The 27,756-nt window shown below is 42.6% G+C and overlaps 1 protein-coding gene across 2 annotated transcripts in view; it reads right to left on the bottom strand.

The window, feature by feature from the left end:
* The window catches only part of MACO1 (macoilin 1), an 82,636-nt gene that overhangs the window by 49,085 nt on the left and 5,795 nt on the right, over positions 1 to 27,756 (bottom strand). For both annotated transcript variants that reach the window (XM_030217405.1, XM_030217404.1), the window contains exons 2-3: positions 19,487 to 19,628; positions 238 to 364 (exon numbers count right to left, since the gene is read on the bottom strand). In XM_030217405.1, coding sequence (XP_030073265.1) covers positions 238 to 364; positions 19,487 to 19,628 — 269 coding nt within the window. The remainder of the gene's footprint in view (positions 1 to 237; positions 365 to 19,486; positions 19,629 to 27,756) is intronic.

A 27,756-nucleotide genomic window follows, 5' to 3' on the forward strand; every position in this document is an offset into this window, starting at 1 on the left:
ATAATCACAAAAACTTCTGAAACAACTTCCAGATACTTCTTATTTTAGAGGTGGGAAGGACAGTTTAGAAACATACAACTGTGTTTAGGTAAAAACACAGTGAGGCATATTTTCAAAGCATAGGTTTCTATGGAACTTTGGAAGGCTAAGTGCTTTGAAAATATGCCTCAGTGTGAACTGAAATTCAGGAACCCTGGCTGTAATCAAAGAAAGTGAATACGAAGCATACAAACTTACCTGTATGCCAGACATACTGTACCCACACGTATGTGCTGGCAGCAAAGAAGAGCCATTGCACTGGTATGAACAGCAGGCATATTATATCCGACGTGAAGGCTACACAAACAAAGAATACTGAGAAGGCCTGAAAACACAAAAGAAGGAAAACACACCTTTCAACAAGTTACCTTTAAAACACATAGTCAAGAAACAATCCAAACTCATGAATCCAACAATTAACAATTTCACGTATTAAAAACACACTCTCCCCTTGCCCCATTCAACAGTTTATACCTGTTCTTTTACATTTCCAGCTTTATTATAACCAGAGCTGGGATCTGGCAATGCAAGTCTTCATTGACCTGGGGATTTCTACCTTAAATTTAAGTAGAGGAGTGTGGTAGCCGTGTTAGTCCACTCTTACGGTTATCAATAGAAATCAAACAAAATAAAACATGGAAAAGAAAATAAGATGATACCTTTTTTATTGGACATAACTTAATACATTTCTTGATTAGCTTTCGAAGGTTGCCCTTCTTCGTCAGATCGGAAATAAGCAAATCTAAAATACCTTAAATTTATAATGCTCCTTGGTTCCCTCAACATAGCTAGTCTGGTCACTGCAGTGAAAATCCTAGCCAAAAGCCATGCACCCTTAAAGCAGTAACCACAACACCCTCTCCAACTGCAGGCGCTGTGAGCTCTCCCTCCACAGCATCCCTAGGTCCTAGCTGACCCAGTGAGTGGAAGATCCCAATCGGAGATAATACTTTTCACCTTAGTCACCAGCATAATCACCCTCCCCCAAATTTTTAATCCAGTTGGTTTTAGCGTTTGTAGAATTCTCTGCCATTTTCTACAGGGCCAGGGTTTTTTTTTTTTTTTTTTTAGTCTTTTAAAACATGCAAAAAGCTACCTACTAAGATTAATGATTGCCACTGCTGTATAGTAACTAAGTAAATGTAACTAGTTACTGTACTTAAGTAAACGTTTTGTCACCTTTACTTGTAAAGAAGTACAGGATAACATTTGTTACTTTTACTGAATTTCATCAATTTTTACTACTTTTACTCAGTTACATCTGACGTTTGCAGTTAAAAGTAAACAGTGAATGCAGAGGTGAGATGTAAATGATGATTCCTCAGTAAATCAAATGAAACAGCAAGATCGGAAACAGGATTTTGTACTGCAAACCTTGTCACGCAAACAGTGGATCACCTCATCTTAAATTTTGATGTTCAGTGAATATAGCATAAAAGAACAGTGGCATTGCCTATGTTTGTTAACTGGTTACTGGTCTCCAGGAAAACAGAACAGTGATGAGTTCAGTCACTTTAAAGTGGAGATGAAGCTAAAGCTTTTAGCAATTCTTGGTGAACAGACATGTTGGGGTGACTGTCCACTGGACTTGTAAGAGTCTTTAGAGAGGAAGTCTGATTGGCATCAGTTCTCGAAGATATTCAAAACAGAGGTTGCCATCATTGTTAGAACAATGATTCCAACTTTGTGAACGCCTGACGATGATAAGAAGATAAAAGATGAAGATGCAAGGGATAAATTAGATAGAACTACTTCTAATGTAGACGACGATGACAATAATGATGATAAAAGTCAAGTGTTTCAGAGATTCCCTTGATCAAAACCTGCAAACCCGGTCAGAAGACATCGGTAATATTGCAACCTGGCCCGATTTGAAGGAACTTTTTAATCAGACTGAACCATCCACTTTCTGGTAGTGCAGTTGTTGACCTTTTTTAGCTGTGTTGGATTAATGACTCACAAGTGCACTTGCACGAGTGACAGTCATTTTCTAAATTTAAAGTTTTAGTAAAAGCAAAGTAAATTGAATTGTACAGTAATAGTAGTTGTGATAAAAACATTAACGAAACTTGCATTCATTGCAGTTATGGTACTTTTACTTTTTACTCAAAAAATATTATATTAAGCAACAACTTTTTATTTTTACTTTCACTTAAGTAAATTTTTAAATAAAATTTTCACTTATTTTTACTTAAGTATTAAAATATACCTTTTTTTTTTCTAAACTTTCACTTAAGTACTTTGAACAACACTGCTGATTGCCCATGATTGTCAGATATACAGAGGCTCACTGTCAAACTACATAGGACTTACAAAGTTACACAGTTTACTATAGGGCTCATTTTTGAAAGAGAAAAACAGCTAAAAGTTGCCTAAAGCAGATCTGGATGTTTTTCTCACCGGTATTTTTTCGAAACCCATTTTGCACACGTTTATCTATGCAGTTTGTCTGCAATGCATCCAAGTCTCAAGGAGGCATGTTGGGGGCATATTAACATAGTAGATGACGGCAGAAAAAGACCTGCACGGTCCATCCAGTCTGCCCAACAAGGTAACTCATATTTGCTACTTTTTGTGTATACCCTACTTTGATTTGTACCTGTCTTCTTCGGGGCACAGACCGTATAAGTCTGCCCAGCACTATCCCCGCCTCCCACCACCGGCTACTTAAGAGTGGAATTTGGGTGTTCCTAAGACTTGGACATTTTTCAGCCAAAATGAACAAAACAAAAAATGTCCAGTACTAAAACTAAGATGTTTTGGTCTAAACCTGTTTTAATAAACACTAATCCACAAAAAAGTACCTTAAATGACCAGATGACCACTGGAGGACTAAAGGAATGCGCCCCCTTACTCCCCCCCAGTGGTCACTGATCCCCTCCCACCCCCCAAAGAAGTGAAAGAAACAGTATATACTAGCCTCTATGACAGCCTCAGATGTTATGGCTAGTCCTAGTAGAGCAGCAAGCAGGTCCCTGGAGAAGCCTAGTGGTCAGTGCAGTGCACTGTGGAGAAGAGGACCCAGGCTCATAATCCACTCTGTTACACTTGAATGTGTCAGCTCCCCAAAACCCACCACAAATAGGTGGCACTTGCAAACATGAGGGCTATTATATTAGTGTATAGTTGGGTACAGTAAATGTTTGGTGGGTTTTGGAGAGCTCAGCATACAATATAAGGGGGTAAGGGTGATGTGTATCTGGGAGCTTTTATGTGAAGTCCACTGTAGTGGCCCCTAAGGTGCCTGACTGCTTTGCTGGGATATCTGTGCGGCCAGTCTACTAAAAATGCTGGCTCCTCCTACATCCTAATGGCTTGATTTTCTGCGTTTTTTTTCACTTGGACATTTTTTTTTTAAATGGACCAAAAAGATAAATGCACAGAGCATAAAAACATCCAGCCATTTAAAAAAAAAAAAAAAAGACATTTTGCTCTTTTGAAAATGGCTATAATTAGCCACTTGAATTTTGGTTGTTTTGAGCAAAACGTCCAAAGTCGAACTTAGACATCATATTGAAAATGCCCCTCCATGTAACTTTGTAAGTCTATGTGCTTTGAAAATGAGCACCAAAATGTTTTACTTGTCTGTTGGATTTAATATACTGCATATAAAAATATAGTTTAGATGCCAAGATCCTGGGGTTGGGTTCTTGAAGAATAATCCTTCGCTTGAGAAACAGCACCTTGTTTATCAGATGACTTGATGTTTGGAACTGCAAGATATCAAGGGGGAGGGGGGTGATGGCTCGGCTGTGTTAGGTTGGCTAAAGTTGGGATGCGTGCAAAATTTTTTGTTCTTTTTTAGGTTACTTGGAAGTTCTGGTGATTCGGTGCTTTATCCTTTTAGTTTTTATACAGCCTTTATTTTACTGTGCCCCTTCATTATCTATTGTAGGTTGGGCTGTGCGGTTTTCCAATATTTTAATTTGGGGATGATTTTGATTTAAATGTGGATGACCAGATAGATCATACAGCTTCACTGTTTTTAGGGTTTATGTAGGGATTAGGGTACCATGTTATAAACTGGGTTAACACACTGTGGTAGGCATGCATTGGATTTCGTTTTTTGGCCAATGCAGGCTCCTTACTTAATTAGTTCCTTACCGTTTCAGCATTATCCCGGACGGATCATTTAATGGTACCATTTATTTTAACTGTGCCTGGAAGGTTGTCAAGGAAAGGGAGGGGGTGTGGGAGAGAAGATAGGATGGTAAGAGATTTTTCAGTAGTTGATTTGGAGATTTTATCCTTTTTTAGTGGTGGTTTTCCAGGTGGGTTTCAGAATTTTTTCTTACAGGACCAGATGTTGACTTGGAGGGAGGCGATATCATAGTGAATAAGGTGAGCGCCTTGTGAAGGATTTGGGAGGGGGGGGGGGGAAGGGGGGAAGGGAGCTTGAGTTAGGAAGAATCTACGGTATCATGCAGGGCTTACTTTATTAAATATACAACTCGGATGGCGGAGCGGTGTTGGTGTAAAAGTCATTCTTGGACCGATAAGTTATGTTTAAGGACATAGCAGCAGTATTATTCAGCACAGATTTGTGAGGCAAAGGTGGCTTACTTTAATGCTCTGGTTAACATGCTCCTAAATCCAGCTTAAAAAAAATAAAAAATCTATCAAGTACTGCAGGGTATGTAGCTTAAAAATGGGGGGGGGGGGGGGGGGGGGGGGGGGAGGAGGGTATGGATCTGCCGAGGCCATCGGTGGATTCTTTCGAGAATTATTTTGTGCAGAAAATAATAGCATTGTGTGTGTGTGGGGGGGGGGGGGGGGGCGGGTTCACAGATAACATTGAGAATGATGTAGTACAGGATTGCTTGCAAAAGGTGGCTCAAAGGTAAGAGACTCCTGGAGAATCCATGTTGCACAAGGGTAAAGCAACTTCTGGACTAACAGGAGATATGGGGAGAAAAGGATAAAACGTTTTTCAAGGGTATCACCTAGGATTCTAACAGAATCTACAAGTGGAATTTGCTTACCAAGAATGGTGGGTAGAGAAAGGAAATTAAGTGAAGCACCAAGGGTGCATAAACAGCAGTGGTTTTGGAAGCATAAGTTTCAGGCCATTCTTGGATAACCAGTCAGCTATCCTATTCAGTTTGTGGGATATCTCCATGACGGCTTGGGTTGTTCCTTTAATGAAGTGTAAACAGTAACTGAATGTCATTTACACAGAAGTAAAAGCGAATACCAAGATACTGAATAAGGAGAGCGAGAAGGGCAATGAAGAGATAGGATAGGCCCAAGAACTGAACCAATACTACTAATCATTTCTATAGTGATACTAGATATATGCAGTGCTACACACTTGAACATGAAGAGACAGTCCCTGCTCGACAGAGCTTACAATCTAATCATGACAAATAAGGGATAAGGGAACCCTGGTATACTTCAAAGGGAAGATCATGAGAGGAGGAAACTGAACCCAAACAATGGACGTGAAAACTTTACCATGGAGATATGAACGAAACCAGGACAACGTTCCACCAGAAATGATTGGCTCTGACAAACAGTGAATAAGGGTGGAATGATGTACGAGATCAAAAGGCAGCAGTTAAGTGTAATGACATGAAAAAAGTGGTATGGTTGAAGTTAGTAATCCCTACAAGAATGGTTCCGTGCAAAAATGCTATCTAAACCCTATTTGCCGTGTAGTGGGTGTAGTGGAGCTTCACAGCTCCCAGCTGCAACAAAGGAGCTTGCTTTGCGACCACACTGCAATTGGCAATGGGGTTTTGAGAAAATACAACTCCCAGGAGGCAAAGGGGAAGACAAAAGCATTGAGAAGGAAGCTGCCAGGAGGAGCAAAGTATAGAGTGAAGGTGAAAAAAAGTAAATGCGACGTTTCCGATGCCTGAGAGGAAAGGCTGTGCGGTTTTTGAGAGAGAAATGAAATTTAATGAGAATTTCACTGAGGAGACACAAGAGAAGTACCGGTATGTTGCGGAGGAGGGAGACTAAGACAACGCAGGAAACCCGTGCATGCTCAAAGAGTTCTAGTCCGATTCGTCTGACCTGTTCGAGAACTCTGGCACAAAAGGCTCTGTCAGATGATGTCACATAGAACGTGTGCGCATTCCCCTGCCTTGTCTTTGGAGAACTACAACACAGGAAGCCAATGATACTGTCTCAGAAGAGGAATCATATGGAAACCATAGTTCCTTGCCCCACTAAGGATGGCTGTTGGGACTAACTGTAGTCTTTTTATATGAAACTAGTAAAAAAGGCCCGTTTCCGAAACCAATGAAACGGGCGCTAACATGTGGCTTTTTGTGTGTGTGTGTGCAGGTTGTTGATGTGTCTTTTGTTTTGTTTTTTTGCTTGGGGGTTGGGGGATGTGCTGTGCTGTCCTTGGTCGCTGTTTGCTGCTGGCTGGGTCGCGGGTAATCCTTCCAGCTGGGCTGCAGCATGTCCTGTTCGCCCACGTCCCAGATGGTGACGGGCACGTTGTTTTCCGGCTCCTCTGACTCCATGTCAAGCGATCCCAAATATAGTCTGTGCTATAGGCCCTCTGGCACTCTTCAGTACTGGCATTAGGCATTTAAAATTTTCTCCTCCCCCCCCCCCCCCCCAGGTCTATTTTTGCACATACCCACAGCAGGAATATTCTTCTCTCGTTCCAGCGGTGGTTCTGTGCTCTCCGTGCTGCACAGATAATGAGCCATTCTGCTGGGGAATGCTCCTCCCTTATTGTCACGTAGTTTCCTCTGATTGGTCCCGTCTTACGTTGCCTAGTGTTGCCTGGGAACGGTGTTGTGATGGTCCTTTGTGTTTCAGAATGTTGAGGGTGTTTTTTCTGATTGGTCCGTCATGCGAGGGCAGGACAGAGAGACATGGTCACCACCATGAATCCATGAACCCTTCAGGGAGTGACTGAGTGACTTCAGAACGTTGAGGGTGAGTTTTATTATAGTAGATACCTTTAAGCCTATTACACTACAATAAGCTATTAAAGGCTCAATGCATAAGTCAAGGCACGAAGGACTTTGGCATTGAAAACTTTCCAGACAGAACACACAGTACGCAAAGTATAGAAAGATTTCCTGCTAATCAAAAATTAGGCGAATATCCAGAATAACGCCTACAATTTTTAAGTTGTCACAAACCATAACAGGTGAACCGAATAGTTTAGAGGACAAAATGTGCAGGCATATGCCCCTAGAGAAAAAAAATAGCTTCCGTCTTTTTAGGATTTAACTTTGTTATTATCAGTGCAATCCATCACCACATCAAGGTTGTGATTAATTCATTAACAGCCTGGGAAATGTATTAGTCAAAAGCAGTGAGCAGCTGTTGTCAACAGTATATACATATTTATGAACATTTACACCCCACTTTTTTTCCACAGTCGTGCGGACTCAAGTGGCTTACAATGTGCAGAATAGGCCAAATTACATTGGGAGAATTACAACAGAAGAGGGATGAAGAGATGGGGAAAGGGCTAGAAAGACGGAAAGTAAGATGAGGTGATACAGAAGTAGACAATCCAAGACAGGCCAGTCAAAGGTGGAGTCCAGGGGCTGAAACGGCACTGAGTGACTAGAACAGCTTCCAGCAAGGCAATCCAAAAAAGAGGGCAGATGAGATATCCAAGATCGACCATATGTTAGATTAATGATATTTATTTAAAGAATTTACAGTACAAAATAACTCCATTACACTTATTACTACTGGATCTCCATTACATTGCTGCAACATAGAACTTGCATATAAAAACCACTGTACATAGCCCATAACAACTACAACTTAACCCAGATTTACCCTATGCAGCTCTCCCCCCCATCCCTATCCCCTCCCTAACCCTTAATTCCCCCCACCCTCTGGCATGTCTAGAATAACTTAAGCTGTTAGCTTAGTAGCTTCTTACCATTTGTCATATATTTAGTAAAAGAAATGCCAGGGTGAGGGTGCCACTTGGAGTTTTTCCTTCTTAAGGACTACTGCCTACATCTCCAGATATCTAAAGATGGCGGCAAGAGGGAAAGTCTAGCTCAATAGCAAGACTAAACCTTGCTTTTTTTTGTCCCATAGGCCCAATACTCAAAAGAGACAAACTAATTGACCAGAGCCCCTCAATCTGGGGAGCAGAAACCTAGCCCCAATTTTCTTTTACATAACAGGAAGCACACAGCTCTTTAAACCCAAGTGTTTGTAACAGTATGGCCAGTGGTGCAAGAAAAGTCCTGTGGGCCATATTTATTAAGGTGTGCTAGCATTGTTAGCACGCGCTAACACTAGAGACATCCATAGGAATACATGGGTGTCTCTAGAATTAGCGCGTAATAATTTTCAGCTCGTGCTAAAGACGCTAGCATGCCTACAGAGTGACTTAGTAAACAGGGCCCTCTATTTATAACTAGCAGATGATAAGAGTTCTTTGAGAAAATGGTGGTGTTTAATCATACAATTTCTTTGGGTAATTTTAAAATGTGCTGAAAAATATTTAGACTTAACAGACTTGGAAATAAGCAGCACAGTTTTTACAGTAAAAGACATTTCTGTTGCACTTGTTAAACTATTCCAAGTTCTACCTGTGTGAATTCAAGCACCATCTTTCAGATCTCATATCACATAATGCAAATCTTAGTATAAAATTTAACAAAACAGAAAAGTCTAGAAAGCTGTACTTCATATAAGCTGTACCAACTAATTTTTAAATATGTTTTTGAACTACAAAATTCTAACCTATGCCCACACCCCTGGCTATTTTTGTACTTTACTTTTTAAAAGGGCTTCTTTCCCTTCTTCAATTTTCCTTTTTACTTTTCCACTCACCCTCATCCAACTCTACTCTTTTATGGTACCATTAATACAAGGTGATAGAACCATCAAGTAAGCTTGAGTCCTCTACAGACTTTCCTTCCCTGGAGAGTAGCTGACTCACACAACCCTGAGTTAATGTGTGCTGAAGGCAGTATTTAATGCAAGTGTCACTGTAAGCTTATTTACCTTGCAGGATCTATCATTCATTTTGTATGGACTTGATGAAGTAAGTGTAACATGAGAGTTGGTCACATCTGACCTGTAATGGAGGTACCAAATGCAACCTGTTTGTTGACATTTATTGTCAGGATTTAATAAAAAAAGACCTCTCTCAATTTCCTCCTAGGTATGATATAGTTTCTTAGCTATATTTGTCTGTGCGTGAATGACATCCCTCTCTGTGCAGCTGTTCTGCTGGATTTTACTTGACAGAGAGAGAGAAGATTCTATTAAAAGGAAATTACATACTCTCATTACGTGATACTAACACCACACATTCTATATGGGCCAAAAGAAAGAATCTAACAGCCACCGCCAATATATGCTTGTGTTAACATTTGTGCAACCAGCACAAAAAGTCCAATTTTCAGCTTCAAAATACAAAGCCTCACTGCTAGTTCTAAGATCAGGAAGCACTGACATTTAAGTCTTCTTACCACCAGGGCAGATGGCACAGCAGCACATTCTGGTAACCTGACTGTGTAATGGTTTCTAAGGAAGAGGGGGAACAATATTATTATTATTACCCAGTTACAGTTATGCAACCGAGTCACATGGATAGAAGAGGATGTGTCTGTGGCAAAGCAGGGATTCATGCACCGCACTAAAACTAGACCATGTTTCCACACAGACAATGATTGCATTCTTCTACAGGTTTCAACTTTGTTTATTCTGTTATTTGTACACTATTTTGCTGTGTTATTATTAGCAAAAGGCGGTTAATCAAATTTAACAAACATGTTAGACAGACATCACAAGGCTGCAGTTAATCCTAACAAATAGACAAGACAGTGTACAATAAGGATAGATTTTAAGTTGTGTAACAGCATAACAACAGTAAATAAACGACCAAATGTCAGTGTAAAACAGTTAAAACAATGAGGTAACCTTGAAGAGTTTTTGGAAGGGCAGGATGGATCAGCTGGAAAGGCCCAGTGCCTGTCTGAGAGAGAAAGAGAGAAAGAATAGACCTGAGGTGGAGGGAAGGAAGAAAACAAAGAGGTGTTGCACTTGGGGGGAGGGAAAGGAAGAGAGAAAGATAATGGGCCTGGGGATAGAAGTTTCCAGCAATGTTATGTTTAGTTTTTATACTGTAGTTTTATCTTGATAGTACTTTTTTAAATTTGATGTTAACTCACAGGGTCTGCCTGTTTATTCTTCTTTATTTTTTTATTTTTATTTTAGTTACATTTGTACCCTGCACTTTCCCACTCATGGCAGGCTCAATGCGGCTTACATGGGGCAATGGAGGGTTAAGTGACTTTCCCAGAGTCACAAGGAGCTGCCTGTGCCTGAAGTGGGAATTGAACTCAGTTCCTCAGGACCAAAGTCCGCCACCCTAACCACTAGGTCACTCCTCCACTCGTGATCCGCACTGAACTTTGAGGGTAGATACGGAATATAAGTAATGTAATTTAAAGAGAATTGCACCAGGGGACGGAGAAAGGAAGATAACAGGCCATTAAATCGGTAAATCAGCCATGGGGGGGGGGGGGGGGGGGCATTGGGAACCCAGGCCTCCCAATTTGGGCTCAGGCACTCTCCAAAGCCGCAGTACCTGTTCAATGGCTGGTGGGGTAGCCAAAACCCCACCAGCCAAAGAAATCCACTGTCTCAGTCACCCCTTTTCCTCCTTGTACTGCCTTAAGAGTGAGGAAGCCACTGACTCTTGCACTCCCCAAACAGGCTCAATTCGTGCATGAACTGAATATGCTCAAGGAGTGCTGGCATCAGCGGCTGGAGGCACACCACTTACTTTGTCGCTCCCGAGGCATTACAAAGTGGAAGGGAGCAGTCTTGGCAATGGATTTCTTTGACTGGCAGGGCTTAGGTACCATACTTTTGCTGTTGGAGATGCCAAACGTGGGGGAGAGAAGATGAAATGTGTGGTCCTCCAATCCTTCCCGTGCCCCCCAACTGACTACACTCCTGCGATTAACTGCAAGATTAAAACTTTTAATTGAAATGCAGCCCTACTAAGAATAGAAGCCCTAACTATACTGCTCATTACTTATAACAACTTAGGACACTACATACTAAGCATTTCCTCACAGACACAACATGGGAGAAAATCTTTAACACATAGGTTCATTGGTCTTGAAGCAGAGTAAGGCTGAGTATGAAAACACTTAAAATAATTTTTGTAGAAGTTAATACAATCCACACCAAACCCCCCTATTCTCTTACACATATCTGCCTAAGAATGGCATGCTCAGGTTTGTCTGTAAGCGCTGTCTCAGAATACACCTTTCATTTCAGGTTCTTTTAGTTCTGGCCAATTTGCTGGGAATCTATCAGGACTTAGTTTAAAGGTTTCCTCTCATGTGCACTTGTATAAAATATCTGAGCATGAGGGCCTCCAATCAGAGAAAGAGAGAGAGCACGTTCATCAGCACTGTTAAACACAGGAAGCCTGCATTTCTGTGCCACTTGCATGTCTAAATGTACCGAATCCTAGCACTCATGTGGGGAAGTGTAGACTTACATGTGCAAGAGCCAGCAAAGCAATTAAGCGCTATTTCGTAAGGGCACATATATGCAAGGGGGCAATCACGAGTGCTGCTGCCACTTCCAGAATACATGTTATGAAAGTCCTTTCTGCGTTTAGGTGCCTGCAGTTATGCCAGGTCTGGGTGCGTAAATGTAAGGTACGCTGATGCTGGCTTAAGCCGATGTTCTATAGCGGAGTCCGAGTGCCCAGATGCTGTTACAAAATATGTTCTCAATACACAGAAGGGGAACCGAAAAGGAGGCAGCCATTTATAAAATGGCCCCCTAAATCTTTAGAGTGCTCCAAATTATGTACCACACAGAACTAAACACTGTAGCTTGATTTCAAAGTTATGCAAGTGACCTTATCTACATGCACTCTTATGACTGCATTTCTCCTTACATACAGCTGCTTACATTTCTGGGGTGCCCTTACTATACATACAGTTTACATAATAAAAAAATTTTTTATTATTATTTTAACTTTGAATTTTTATTGAAAAGCTCACAAACAATGGTAGTGATAACTCTCAACCAGGATTAGTTGCTCATAGACAGTTAATATTGTTATCAACCTTTCTTTTAAAAAATATCACCCTCTATGTCCCCCCCTTCCCTCCCCTTTGTTACCCCCACCCATCCCCAAATAGTACTTCCCCACCCCCTTTCCCGCCCAATTTTTTCCCACCCCAACCCTTCTCTCCCGGTTGTCCTGCGTTAATTGTCCCTTAAGCTATTTCCAATATTCGGTTCAAATGTGTCCATTCTGTCGCCTCCTGGTTGAGCTGCCCTGTTCGGCGGTCTGTTAGTTTTTCTAGGTCTGCTACCATTTGACCTTCGATCTCCAGCGTTGTATAGTAGGACCAGAACTTTGTTTCCAGTGAAAGGCAATTAGAGTTTTTGCTGCAGCTAGACACAGGCGTTTGATACGTCGCTGCCATTTCAACCCTCTCCTGTTCCCCCAGCCCAGGAGGCAACATTTGGGTTCGCAAGGGAACGCATAGTCCAGAACTGCTGTTAGATTTCGGGTTACATCTTGCCAAAAAGTCTGCAGAGATGGACAAGACCACCACACATGAAAAAAGGTACCAAAATCCCTCCCACATCTCCAACATTGATCAGTTGAGCCTGAAAACATGGTCTTCACCCGATCAGGTGTATAGTACCACCTGCTTAGTACCTTATACACATTCTCCTTTATTAACACACATATAGAAGCTTTTTTCACCTCTAAACATACAGCTTTCCATTCTGCCATTCCAAGTCCTTTTCCCATGCCAACGTATAGGGTAGTTTAATAAAGTCGTGACCCCTAAGGTGACGATACAGCATGGATATTGCCTTCCCCATCTTATCTATAGAGCCCCATAGGTTCTCCAGATGCTCCTTCTCCTCTGGGTCAGCCTTCAGCCATCCCTGCCCTGCAATAAAGTGTTTAATCTGTACATATGCAAAAAATTCTGAGGCAGGCAATGCATAGGACTCTTGTAGCTCACCAAATGGCCTGATTTTGCCAACCCAGGAGACTTTCTTCCCTTTAAAACCCTAAGCACTTCATTTAGGGATACTGGGGAATCCAACTCTTCTTTTTGAGGGTCTGTCAGTCTCTTTAATCCCAGCTGCCTCAAATATTTATGTATCTCTTGTCGTGGGGCTCTTGCACCCTTGGAGTATGAATTTGTGTAAAATTGTTCAAATTGAACCCTGATGTCCCCCCATTCTGATGATAAAGAACATCCCCAGGTCCTCTTATTTTTGTTATTGTATATTTTCACTGACGCTGGCGAAGACAGCGTGCCAGCATATTCCCTGCCTTATTACTAAACTCAAAGATCCTTTGCTGGGCTAGGCGCCTACAAAATGTCATCTTTCCTATCTGGATCTTTAAGAGCGTCCCAAAGGATCCCATCAGAGATGTCCCCCTTATTTAGTTCTATGTAATCTTTTATGGCGCTCCGCCTCTCTTGGCAAACCTTCACTTCATCTAATAGAGATTCGTTTAGCCTCCAGACTGTAATATGGCTGTCCTTTTCTAACCCACGAAGAGTCACCCACACCGGTGCGTGATCAGAGATGTGTATATTTTCAATGTCAGAGTCTCAAACCTCCCACCATAAGCAGCAACTACACCAGACCGCATCTATTCTAGTATAGGTCTGTTGTCCATGGGAGTAAAAGAAATAGGTTGCAATCTCCACACATCTAGTAAATCCAGATCTTTACGTAATTGTAGAAGTTTCCTGTTCTTTAACAAAGTGTACTCCCTCTCTGTCATAGGTTCTCAATCCCCCCGTTTTACCCTCCCCCACTGGGGTCTGCCAGGGGAAAGCCTTCTCCTAATCCCTTGTGCGATAGCAAAGATATATCCTTCTTCTGTATATGAGTTTCCTGAAGCATTACAACGTTCCATTGCAACTGCCGCAACTCTCTAAAAATAATGCTTCTCTTCCCAGGATTATTTACACCATTCACATTCCAGGAACCCACCCGTAACTCCCCTCCCCTGGTCCCCCCAGCAACCGACCATCGCCTCCTCCAGTCAGTTATCTCCCTAAGGAAGTGTGCCTTCACTGGAGACCCGCATACTTTCATCATACCCCGGTTACCTCCACCCTCCTTTCAACCCTCACTCACTCAATTTCCAAGCATTCCACATGACTTCACAGTGATTGACAATGTTCCCTTGACAAATTGTCCACCAGCTTTCGACGAACTCATCTTAGTCCTGCATGCCTCATCTATTTTCTCCCATCTCCGGTCCGGATTCAGATGTGCTTCTTCTCTCGCCGCACTCTCTCCCATCCATTGTGCTTTTTAGTAGGGAAGCCCAGGTTCTGGTTGGCTCCTTGTTCTTTGGGCAGATCTGTGTATCCCATGTCTGCTAGAACTTTCCAAGCTCCTGCGGTATTTTGGAGCTTCCGGGTCTTGTCCCCCATTGTTATTTGTAATCCAAATGGGTATAGCCAATGGTACCTCAAGCCAGCTTTTTGCAAATGTCGTTATTTCCCTGATGTCCCTCCATCTTTAGAGAGTCATCCTAGCCAAGTCCTGGAATACTTTCAGCTTACAGTTCTTCCACGCGATCTCGCCCAGGGCGCGAGCTTTTCTCCAATCTGACTCTTTCACTGTGAACTTGTGAAAGCATGCTATGATATCTCTAGGCATTCCCTCTCTCTGAGGGCCCAGGCTGTGGTGGGTCCTGTCTATAGCAATATGCTCAGGGCCCTGAGTCCCAGGTAAGCCATCTCCTTGCTTTAGGATAAATTCACAAACTTCCTGCACCACTTTAACAGCGTCCTTGAATTGGACGTCTTCTGGTATTCCTTTAAAGTGCAGGTTACAGCGCCTTGATCTGTTTTCTAGACCTTCTACCATTAACTCCATATCTGCCTGTAATTGGTGCTCTTTTTTAAGGGTTGCTTGGAGGCCCTGGACACCCTCCACTATGGTCTCCACCCTCTCTTCCGTCTCAGCAACCCTATTTCCAATTTCTTTCACCTCCTTGTGTAACTCTGCTACCGCCGATTTAATGCTCCTTCTAGTCGCTATCAGCTCCGATTTCAGCTCCCTGAACCATCGGGCAATGTCTTTCTTATTTAGCTCTTTATCACTAGCCATTGGCTCCTTGGGGTTTGGGTCAAAGTGTTTCCTTCGTCGCCATTTTGGCGCCTTGCGTCACTGTTCTCTGGACCATACTCTTTCCTGTTCCCGGTTTCTCCGTGGTGTATTTAAATTTAGCAAACTTCTTTTGAGCTGCCATGCCTCGGGGAACTGTATAAAAGTTTGCTTGGGGAGGAATCTGTGTCAATTTCCCGGGTATATCCCGCAATTTGGCTCAGGCACCAGCAGAGCTCCGCGATCAAGCGGCCATCTCACAGCGGTGACGTCACTTCCTCAATAAAAATATTTTTATGTATTAGATGTATTAGACTATCCTTCTGACATATACTAATGTCATCATTCAAGACATTCTCTCGCTTCAGTAGTGATCCATTAAAAACAGGAGCATTTTGGTTTTCATCTTTCATCCTTTGAAGAGAGCTTGATGCATAACACAAGTCAGTCAAAGGTGGCAGTGTAATCACCCGTAAACAAATCACATGCTTCATGTCAAAGCAGGAAGGGAAATGACAGCAGGTAATGATCACATGACTCATTCCTGACATTACCACAGAGCTCAACCAATGTTATAACTTCACACGCACATGTGAAGATCTTCTGTTCCCTTCCTACGCTTCCGTGAATTCTGCTCCATCCCCTCGGTTGAAATCATTTCTTATGTAACTGCCAGGTCTACTCTTTTTCAGCCCCTTGCCATGACCCTTTGGATCTAGAGTTTCCTGTCCACACAAAATTTGAAAATCCAAAAGTACATGTATAAATCCAAGCCCTGACCCTGGAGTCCCAGTACTGTGCTTTTTGGGACCAATGACTGGATTTTGACTCAAGAAGATAACAAGCCATGGATCTATATTTCTGAGGTCCCTTTTCCTCCTTATATAAAAGGGGGTGGGGAATGGGACTTGATATACTCCCTTTTTTGTGGTTTTTGAAACTACATTCAAAGCGGTTTACATATTATATACAGGCACTTATTATGTACCTTGGGCAATGGAGGGTTACGTGACTTGCCCAGAGTCACAAGGAGCTGCAGTGGGAATCGAACTCAGTTCCTCAGGATCAAAGTCCACTGCACTAACTACTAGACTACTCCTCCACTCCAAAAAATGCAAACATCATTACAATAGCTTTTCTTTCATCTGATTGGTAGGGATGGGCAGTCAGAACATTGTTGTTTTTGCATATTTGCCCCATATTGTGTGTTTCTTTCTGGGCATGTGTTTGCTACGGGAGCTATGCAATCAAGAGCGTCCACTCTTTTCCCAAAAGTGCATGCAGAATGGCTCTCACACGTGCACGCTATTATTGGTAATTGAAACAAACAAACAAAAAAAAAACACACACACAAAATGCCATGTGTTTTCCTCGATTATCTCCGTTTGTTAATGACACACAACATGGGATATGTCATTGACATTTTCTATGGTGTTGCAAACGACAGCTCCTCCCCACTAACTGGCTTATTTCTATTAATTATTTTGGTAGCTAAATGGATATAATTAGTTCACAGATATCAAACTTTTTTTTAGGTGCATAAATGGCTTTGAACAATTATCCTCTTCCTGTGTATTTACATCTCTGAAGTATCCGAATGTCTCGATCACATCCTTCCTCTGTTCTCAGGGTACGCACATTTTAAGTCCTTACATTTTATTTTCAATTACAACTAAGGGCCCTGTTTACTAAGGTGCCCTAGCCTTTATAGCGTGCGCTAAATGCTAGAGTCACCCTTATGTTCCTATGGGCGACTTAACAAAATAAACCAGGACCTTAGCCACCGATTATTAAAGTCTCAGCTATCACCAATGCACTAGTCCACTCATCCAATATTTGTGATATAATGCACACCCATGAATAGCAAGGGAACCCTCAGATGATTTTGCCACTTCTCATGCAGTCAAGCATACTGCTCTGAAATGGTATAGTGTTTCTTTCATCGGGTATCCCTGCAGTGAGTTCGGAAGACTTTTTTTCCTTTTTCTATAGCACAGTGGTGTCGGGAAGCAGTAATATAGAAAAAGAAAAAAGGAAAAAAAGTCTTCCGAACTCACTGCAGGGATACCCGATGAAAGAAACACTATACCATTTCAGAGCAGTATGCTTGACTGCATGAGAAGTGGCAAAATCATCTGAGGGTTCCCTTGCTATTCATGGGTGTGCATTATATCACAAATATTGGATGAGTGGACTAGTGCATTGGTGATAGCTGAGACTTTAATAATCGGTGGCTAAGGTCCTGGTTTATTTTGTTTAGTTTTGGATGTTATCAGAGACACGATATTCTTGTATTGTTCCGTAGTTGGACTTTATATATCCCTATGGGCGACTTAGCATTTAGTGTGTGCTAACCATTTAGTATGCACTAAAAAAGCTAGCACGCCCTTAGCACAACTTAGTAAACGAGGCCCTAAGTTTGTTGAGACCTTAATTTTCTACACGATCACTTTAGGATTATCATTACTGGATTATGGAAACTCCTTGCATTTGGGATTGCCGACTAAGTTACTTTCTAAGATTCAATTGATTCAGAACTCAGCTGCCAGGTTAATATTCTGGAAATCTCGAATGGATCGTGCAACGCCTTTGTTGAATGTAATGCACTGGTTGCCTGTGCAGTCTCAAATAATATTCAGGTGCTGAGTTTGGTTTTTAAATTTTTGGATGGCAATTGACCAGAAGGAGGATTTCAGCTGGTGAATTTGTTAAATTCTAGGACTACTTCTAGGAGATGCAATTATCTTACGTTAGCTCAGCGGTTTCCAAACTATGTGCTGTGGTAGCCTGGTGCGCCACAGCGAACTCTCAGGGGTGCTGTGGTGCATCGCTCCCTACTTTCTCCTCCCACAGGACCGGCATCTGCTGCTTCCTGCTTCTTGTCCTACTGCCAACGCAGTGCTTGCAGCTTGCATTTTCGGGAACCCACAATTCACACACGCACTGCGGGGACTTCCCTCTCCTGCATCCAGCCCTCGCAACAAGAAGTTGCATCAGAGAGGGCCGGAAGCGGCAGACTGTGCCTGTGTGAATTGCGAATGGCCCGAAAATGTAAGCTGCAAGAACTGAGGTAGGGGCAGGGGAAGGAAGGGGGGGGGGGGCATGCCGTGAAACAAAAATGTTTGGGAACCCCTGCGTTAGTTTATCCATTGACTAAAAGGTAAACGCTACAAAAGCATTTTTTTTCTCACTTCTTTGCAGCTGCTCACCATTGGAATAATTCTTCCATCTGAGTTATGCTTGATAAGAAGTTGTGCTTCATTTTGAAAGGCTTTAGGTCAAGAGGGATATAATTTTATCTTTAATTTTTGTAATTCCTGATAATTTGTAATCAGCTTCATACTTCTCAATTGCTGTAACTTGCTTTGAATCTTTTTTTTTTTTTTTTAAGCGAGCTGGCAAGGAATAAGTCCTTGATAACATAACGTTTAATTTCAACAAGGTCAGTTTCACTACAAATTCACTTAAAAGATTTGATATGTGTGAAATATTTGTAGTCTGATGTAATCTTATTGCTATGGTCTTCCATAAGAGAAAGAATTATACCCCAAGTGGAATACAACTCTTTAAAATTTATTTTATAAGAGCCTGCTCAGAAAAATCAAATTATCTGATAATATGCATCTCTATACAATAATTGGTCAATCTGCCTCCCTGGAAGGCTGGCTGGCTGGGTTCGTAACCGTATGTTTATGAACTTATGTCAGCTCGCCCCCAGCGTTCCCTTCCCTCTCAGTGTTCCACCCTTGCGGAAAGAAGAAATGACATCGGAGGAGGGTGGGACACTGAGAGGGAAGGCAAGGGAAGGCTGGAGGCAACGCGAGCCGAGCCTGTCGCCGCTGCGATCCGAGGTATGGATGGGAGGGGAGGGGAGACTCGCTGGACATGGATGAGTTGAGATGGGAGGGGAGGGGAGGAGAGACTCGCTGGACATGGAGGGGAGGGCAGGGCACAGGAGAATCACTGGACATGGATGGGAGGGGAGAATCACTGGACATGGAGGGGAGGGCAGGGGAGAGAGGAGAACTCGCTTAGACTATAGCCTTCCTAGGGCCCGTTTCATTTTTCGCGAAACGGGTTTGTTTTCTCTTGTATTTTAAGATTTATTACCACAGACAGAAATATTTATAAAAGTCTTTAACTTAATATTTTTTGTGTCTTATTTTAAGCAGATTCTAGGAATTTGAAATGCTTTAGTTAGATGATAGATTTTAGGTCTGTAATCTGCTTCCCTAGAAAATTCTTCCCATCCTAATCATACGAAAAAGCTTTTATTCTTCTTTCCATAGAAGCCATGCATTCAAACTGGCACAATTAATCTCTCTTCCCAACCACAAAAACACTGTTTTATACATACCAGGCCTTGATATCTAAAGGAATCATAAACACTCCTGATGAAAAGCCAGAATGGCCACAGGTATTCAAACCTGAACTCCAGCACAAAGTCTGCCAGCAGTACCAGTGCCCACACTACCAGAAATTTCAGGTACAAAAAAGTACTGTAAGGAAAGATAAAAGCAGGATTAAATTCTCAGCAAGAACAGAGAAACTAACAACATTCATCCTCATTATTATATTAATGACTTCTTTCCAGAGAGTAATTTTCTTGGAAACACGAGTAACAGATTATAGTGCAATTGTAAATTATGTACTTTTTTTTTTGCATTTTAATGTTCTAATGAAAAATTGAAGTACCCATTATAATGTGACGTCTAATGATTATTTTGGTACAGTTATGACCTCAGAACCACAGACACTTAGGGGCTCATTTTCGAAAGAGAAAAACATCTAACAAGTGACATAAAGCAGCATTTGGACATCAAAACATCCAAATCAGTTTTTCTATGCAGTTCGTTGGCAGTGCATCCAAATCTCAAAGGGGTATGTTGGAGGATGCTAATGGCAGGGTTTGCATGTTCCTAAGACCTGGACGTTTTTCACCCATAACGGAATAAAACGAGAGTGTCCAGGACAAAAACTAAGACGTTTTGAGCTAGACCTGTTTTAATGACTAAGGCACACACACACACAAAAAAGCCCTAAATTACCACTAGAGGAATAAAAGAATGACCCCCCCTTAATCCCCCAGTGGTTACGCAACCCCTCCAACTCCCCAAAAATGTAAAGGCAGTACAATCTCAGATGTTATGGCCAGTCCTATTAGAGCAGCAACGTCCCTGGAGTAGCCTAGTGGTCAATGCAGTGCACTACAGAGATGGTGACCCAGGCCTATAATCCACTATGACTGTTACACTTGTGTAAGCCCTCCAAAACCCATCAAAAACGTACTATACTTACATATAGGAGACACCTGCAGCCATAAGGGCTATTGTAGTGGTGTACAGTTGGGTACAGTAGGTTTTCGTGGGTTTTGGAGGGCTTACTATACAATGTAAGGAAGCAACAACTGAAATGTGTACCTGGGAGCTTTTAAGTGAGGTCCACTAGGGTGCCCCACTGCTCTGCTGGGATGTCTGTGTGGCCAGTCTGCTAAGAATGCTGGCTCCTCCTACATCCCAATGGCTTGATTTTGTGCGTTTCTCACTTGTTTTTTTCCAAAAATGGACCAAAATATAAATGTACAGAGCCCCAAAAACATTTAGTAAATGTCCATTAAAAAAAAACCCAAAAAACGACATTTTGCTGTTTTGAAAATGACTATTTGCTATTCAAATTCTGAACGTTTTAAGCAAAACATCCAAAGTCGAACTTAGACGCCATATCAAAAATGCCCCTCTTAGGTATCTAAACATTTTGAGCCAAGGCATTTTATTCTTTCCAAGCTAAGAAATGTTGGGAAAGAATTATTCATTAACTGGGGGAGGTGGGAACATCTGTCTTCTGGCAGCAAAATAACTCCCTGAACAGTTAACAGAAAAGATTAAATCTGGCATGGAAAAAAAAGGAAGAAAGTTTATTAAAAAAATGGTCCAGATCGGACTAGGAGGTTCCACAGAAATAAGCTCCCTAAATAAAATGTCCAAGTGCATTTCTATAGAAGCAGTTACCCTCACCTCCCAAAACTACAACTGTTAATTATGAATATATTTCTGAGATAGTGCACTCTAATTTGAGATTCAAAAAATACACACAGGGCTTCTTTTACAAAGCCACGCTACCAATTCTCGGTGCAGCAAACGAGAGGAAGCCTATTCAATTCCTATGGGCTTCCTCTCATTTGCTGCGTGGGAATCGATTGCGCAGCTTTGTAAAAGAAGCCCACAGAGAGACAAAAGTGTAGACACACACACACACACACTGGGGTTGGAAAGATTTCCACGAGCCATGCTCTGTATGCTTTCCCCACTTGCTTTCTAATGCTGCAAGATATTATTCATAACAATTCAGTCGCTATTCAACTCTGTCCTGAAAACCTAATCCTTTATATCCCTGTGACCACTTAAGCATTTTGCAAAACAGAAAACTATAAAAGGAAATTAGCACCACTAGTACACTGCTGAAGTATACTGATCCAAAATCTCCCGCAACAGATTTAACCAACCGTAAACCCACAAAATGCCAGAAAAGGGAGCCTCACTGCAATCCTTTTTGTCAAAGCTGTTAAGATAAAAAAAAAATTTAAAGTACAGCAGTGTTTTCCCCATAACCCTTTGAATGGGCATCCCACCTGGCTGATTTTACTGACCAGCCAGCTAACTTAATGGAAAATGTTCTAATATGTGCAGTTCTCCCCTGCCCCTACCTGGCAAACATTTCTCCCTCTTCACAGAAATGAAGTATAAACCTGTCAACTAGCAGAACTATGGACAGGCAACCACAGCAAGAAACCTACGCAGTGAAACAGACTGAACTGACAGTGTCAACCTCATGAAAGGGTACAACTCTGGATTTGTCAGCTGTGACTAAAGAAAAGAAAATTATCAGGTAAAACATAATTTTTCTTTCCTTGTCATCAGCAGCAGACAAATCCAGAGACTTGTGGGATGTAGCAAAGCAGTCCGTAAACGTAGGGTGGGAACCAGACAGCCACAGAAAGAACAGATGCATGGAAGGATACCTTAGATCTAGCTGAAACCATCAAGGACAAGGACTGGAAAACATGTATCACAAGGATTTTATTTATTTTATTTATTTATGTTACATTTGTACCCCGCGCTTTCCCACTCATGGCAGGCTCAATGCGGCAAGCAATGGAGGGTTAAGTGACTTGCCCAGAGTCACAAGGAGCTGCCTGTGCCGGGAATCAAACTCAGTTCCTCAGGACCAAAGTCCACCACCCTAACCACTAGGCCACCTCTCAATCATGTAGGGAACCTAGAAAAAAGAGAATGAAGAGGAAAAAACCCACAGGCCTTCCAATTTTGATCAGGTGGCTTAATCCAGACACCTCCACCCTTCTCCTCTTCAAAACCACATAAGCAGAAATCTGCTCTCTTCCGGCACTATCATCCCCCCCCCCCCCCCCCCCAAGTTCTGTGAGGAGGAGGAGCAGGAGGAGGAAGGAAGGACCTGGAACCAACAGGTGTACCCAAGGCAGGCACCTCTACTGTCCTAGACACCCCAAACTCAACTGAACCAGGGAACCCGGAACAGGAGCCACAGAAGCAGGAGAACCAGGAGCTTGTAAGAGACCATTCACAGCCTGCTGGAGATAGACAGTACCAAACTGCCACGTAGGACAGTATGCTTATTGGTCAGTCAGTATTCTCTATCTCCACCTGTTGGTAGATGGTTATAACCCACAAGTCTCTGGATTCATCTGCTGCTGATAAGGAAAACTAAGTTTTAGGAATTATCGCTCTCCTTCCTCACACTCCCATCACGTACCCCAACTGCGAATTCACATTTTCAAAGAATTCTATAACCATGATGACCTTTTCCATTAAACCATATTTATCTATATAACCAGTAATTTTGTTCTTAACAGCTTTCACCATTTTATTGCCACTTCACTTGTCTGTATTGACTTGGGTCATTCAAAAGACCCTTTTGAAAACTAGCAGACATTGCCTACCCGTCAGTTTTGCTGTTAGTCCCAAGGTTTTCATAGACAAATTCAACAAGATGTTTATCTCTGAAAACTGCCCCCATAATGCTGTTATAGCAATATATGTAGGCACAACTAAAAGCTGCGCAGGAAGCTGTACTTTGCTCTCCCAAGTCTCAAATTATTCACAAGGTTCTCACAATTACTTTTCATGCCCTCCCAATCGAGTCTCAAATTATTCACAAGGTTCTCACAATTACTTTTCATGCCCTCCATTGAGGTTCCCCTCATCCCGTGGGCTTAATTACCCCTTATCGCCCCATGTGTGTTTTACACTCAGCATTTGAGTCCCGTCTCACTGTTCTGCCGTATATTGTGCGAGATTAGACTCCACTCGCCACTTGGCCTTTCTCCGTCTTGCACCTTTTCTATGGAATTCTCTTCCCTTGAATCTGAGGTCTAAGCTTTCTTATCCTCCCTTTTGCTGTCTTCTCAAAACTCACCTGTCTTCGTTAACATTCAATGACTCCTTCTAGCCGTCTTCTTGTTCATGGAGATTGAATTTGGGCCCAGTGAGTAGTTGGTGGGTTTTTTTTCCATCTCTCTTCTTTCTTCCTCCTTTTATGTGCTCACTTTAGTTTCACCTCCCTCTGTTGTCTATCCTCTTTACTTCTTCGCTACTGACTTTCCTCTGTCCTGCCATATGATAGAGTTTCTTTTGTTTACCTTCCTTTCTCGTTTACCTTCCTTTGTTAATATTGTACCAAAAGGAAGTACTGAATAAACAAAAACATATTCTCTTGACTAGAGAAATACTGATGTTTAGATTACAATTCAAAAATGCTGGCCACTTTCTAGATGAGTGCCCACCTTTTCAGTACAAAGGTACAAAGTATCAATCCTCAGTTACAGAGAATACGAAGCTGACCCAATTTTTAAGGACTAGGATCCACAAAAATATCCATTTGTGGGTAAGGCTTTCTCGCATCCCCAAAATTCAATATAGTTCTGCTTTCCAGCTACAGAAGCCTGTTCATACTTGGCATATAGGGGAATAAAAAGGAGAAAGCACTGCAACTTGGACAGGATTGATTTTCATGAATGGATGGACTAGGTAAATGCCAAAGTTAGTTTTGTCTCTCTCTTACACACACTTCTGTACACCTATCATGGGAGGAGGAAGAAAAGTAGGGAGAGAAAAAAAATGGGGGATAGATATGGAATGAGACCAAACAATAGAATACAGGGTTAAAACTCATGTTATAAGATAAAGGCATGCAAGTGAAATAAAAATATTGAGTTTCTTAATTTTAATTTTACAGAGAAGGAAGGTTTATGAAGCCAACATTTGCCTCATCCTATATAATAATTCTCACCTCCAACGTTCTATGCTTGGGACCGTGGCTCCCTGGCTGCAAGCGGTCTGCGAGGCAGACACGCACGGACGTCACTGACGTCAACACAGCTGTTTCCCTACTCCTCCTACTGCCTCGGAATCAGCTGTCACCCCCCCCCCCGCACTATGGCCCCCTCGAAACCCACCCCCTCCCGTGAACCTGTCGATCCCCCCCCCCCGGAACGCCGAAAACTGCCACCACCGCCGCTGTTGTTGTGCTACCTTCCCTTCCCGTAGGTTCTTCAATCATCTTCTTTGAAAGTTTAACTCCGTGCGTCTGACAACGGCGGCGGTGGCGGCAGTATTCGGCGTTCCGGGGGGGGGGGGGGATCGACAGGTTCGCGGGAGGGGGTGGGTTTCGCCTGCCTAAGGCCCGTTTCCTTGCCTACAGAAACGGGCCTTTTTTACTAGTTTACAAATAATGCTCATCTAAGTAGTCAGCAAACTGTGGTACGCACAAAGCAAAAAGTTAATAGCTACATTATTCCACAGTATCTTCACTCTTTTCCATCACCATCATATTACTAAACATTACATAAGCACTGTTTTGGTTTCAGTAGCTCATACTACACTTGTATGTTATTGAAAATTATTATCAAGAACAGAGAAAGGACAAGAAGTCACTGAGAACTAAGGAGCCTGCGGCTACAATGTGCACAAATGGAAAGAAAATCCTGTATTCACCCGTGTCCTCATGTGCCTCCTGACAGGTTCTAAAATCTGGTGTAGCTATTACTGTGGGGGAGGTGAGAGGAAAGGGCATCTCAAAACCTACTTTCTGAAGGAAAGGAAGGGCCTAACTACTAACAAAGATTTCCTAACAGCACTGAAATCAACAAGAAACAAAATGCTTATGAGCAGATGTAATAAAAGTGGCTTTGCACATAGCTTAGTACAGCTTCCATGCAATATTCTGGGCACTACCGTGGGTGCCCTATGCTTAAACAAGCTCCTCACATGAGCAAACTGGGCACACAATTTCAGGTAGAAAGCAGACAGCTCATTTACATCCAATAGTAAAGATATTAAGCAAAGAAATACCCAGAAGACCAAGCATATGGGTTTCCAAATGCCAGGGCTTTAACCAGCTCTATAGAAGAGTAAAAGGTTAGCTCTTCTGCTGTCTGTTTTTTTTCAGGCTTTGAAGGGGATGGAGTAAAAACCACAAAACATCATGGAAGGGAGAGCTACATAGCTCTTAAGTGACGTGCTGGATTGTAAATAAGGGTAAATTAAACCTTACCTGCTAATTTGCTTTCCTTTAGTCCCTCCGGACCGGCCCAGAATGTGACTGATGGGTTGTGCACGCCTTCCAGCAGATGGAGACTGAGAAAAAATAAACTGTGACTCTAGCCAGCCAATAAGAGCCCTTGCCAGCTAGAGAAAGATCCAGTAATCTCAGTCTCCAGCAGGTGAGCCCTTCAGTCTCAGTCACTTATTTCTTTCTATTCTGTAATTCTTGTTTTTAGTTATTGGTTGTTGGAATCCTCTGCATCTTTAAAATTAAAAAAACAAACAAACCTGGTTGTTAGAGGCTGAGGCCCATGGGGGTCTCTTAGTGCCTCGGGGGTATTACACTCGGGAGGCTGAGTCCCTCCCCCCATTCCCTCCCAGATGATTGTAGCTGCTGCTTGCTTTACTGGCTACTATTCTTTATTTAAGGTAAAATAAATAAATAAAAAGCGATTCCTCAAGCTCTTCAAGGGAAGGGCTTTTGAGGTAGGGAGAGGCAGCCATTAAAAAAAAAAAAAGGGGGGGGGGGACCAACCGGTAGACCAGTGATGGGCAACCTTTTGTGCTTGGTGTGTCAAAATTCGCCCAAAAACCGAGCATAACACGGGTGGTGTGTCACTTCGAGAAAAAAAAAAACATAATTTCGCGATATTTATAGTTTAAATAACAAAAATGTGTAATTGTAATATATAACTGTATTTAATAAACCAAAAACTAATTATTTAACTTACCTGCCGCTATTTCTAATGGTGGGAAACGGCACCCATGATTTATTCTCCCTTTTTGTTTTCCCTCTCTCATAACGAATTGCTACAAACAAGTAGTGAAAGGAGAATTATAAAAGCAATGAAAAGTGATTTCTTAGCTGGACCAGTATTTTTAGGAACTTCCCAAACAAGTGTGGAGCAGGAGCAGCAGTCAGTGTCCAAGCACAGCTGAGCTAAGGCTGCAACAGGATCACAGAGAGGAAGAAAGCGGCCGCTGACCCAACTTTATTTGTCTGAAGAGAGCAGCAGCTGCCTGGGTTACTCGCACTCAGCACTCAGGTTCCACATTTAATCACAATTGCCTCGAGCCTCAGGCAGTTTTTTCACCTGGCTGAGCTACAACTGCAGTGAGTTGTGATTGGTTGTGGGGAGCCTGTCTGGCGCCTAAAAGGGCACTCCTAATTGGATGATTCTGACGAAGAGGACTGCTGGTTACTAAGGCTGTGAGGTGGGGCGGAGCAGGGGGGTTCTGAAGCTGCGATAAGACCACCAACGCCCCTGTCGCCCCTGCCTAAGACCGGCAATGGCAGTAAGAGCAGGTAGGCTGGGTTCTATTTGCTGCCAGCTTTCAACCCGCGTGTCATCCAAAATGGCTACGCATGTCAGTGCTGACACGTGTCATAGGTTCGCCATCATGGCGGTAGACAGTACCGTGTTGTAGTCCGTTTCTTTAAAACGAGCAGTGCAGCTCCTTTGCTAGTCGCATCTTTGCTTTGGCAATCAGCTGTTTTTTTGTTTTTGCAATGTTGGAAAAAATCCGTCGCTGTTCCGTCTGTCAGCAGTGGGGTCTTTAAATACTGCACCGTTGCGGAGGAGCAGGGTGCATGAGCTGGGAAATCGTCAGCACCATTGGTGGAGGGAGCCAATTCGGTCACTTTAGCGGCGGTTGCATCTCCCTCGCTCCCAGTGCTGATTTCGGTGGGAAACGCCGCCTTTTTGGATGTCTCGATTTTGGCTGCATCTCAGGCTCCTCTGTTTCCTAGGCCTATTTCTCCTATTCAAACGCCCATGTTGGCATCGGGTGAAGGAGGTTTTCCTCCGGAGTTTGTGGTAGAGATGCACCAAGCTTTTCTGCTCCATAAAGCTGCTCCTGTTGATTCTCCAGGGAAAAGATCTCTGGAAGGTGCCTCTGTGGCAGACCCCGCTGCTGACAGACGGATCAGCGACGGAGTTTTTCCAACATAGGGGGAGGGACTCAGCCTCCCAAGTGTAACACCCCCGAGGCACTAAGAGACCCCCACGGGCCTCAGCCTCTAACAACCAGGTTAAAAAAAAAAAAAATT

This window comes from Microcaecilia unicolor, chromosome 11 (assembly GCF_901765095.1).
Source record: "Microcaecilia unicolor chromosome 11, aMicUni1.1, whole genome shotgun sequence".
Taxonomy (NCBI): domain Eukaryota; kingdom Metazoa; phylum Chordata; class Amphibia; order Gymnophiona; family Siphonopidae; genus Microcaecilia; species Microcaecilia unicolor.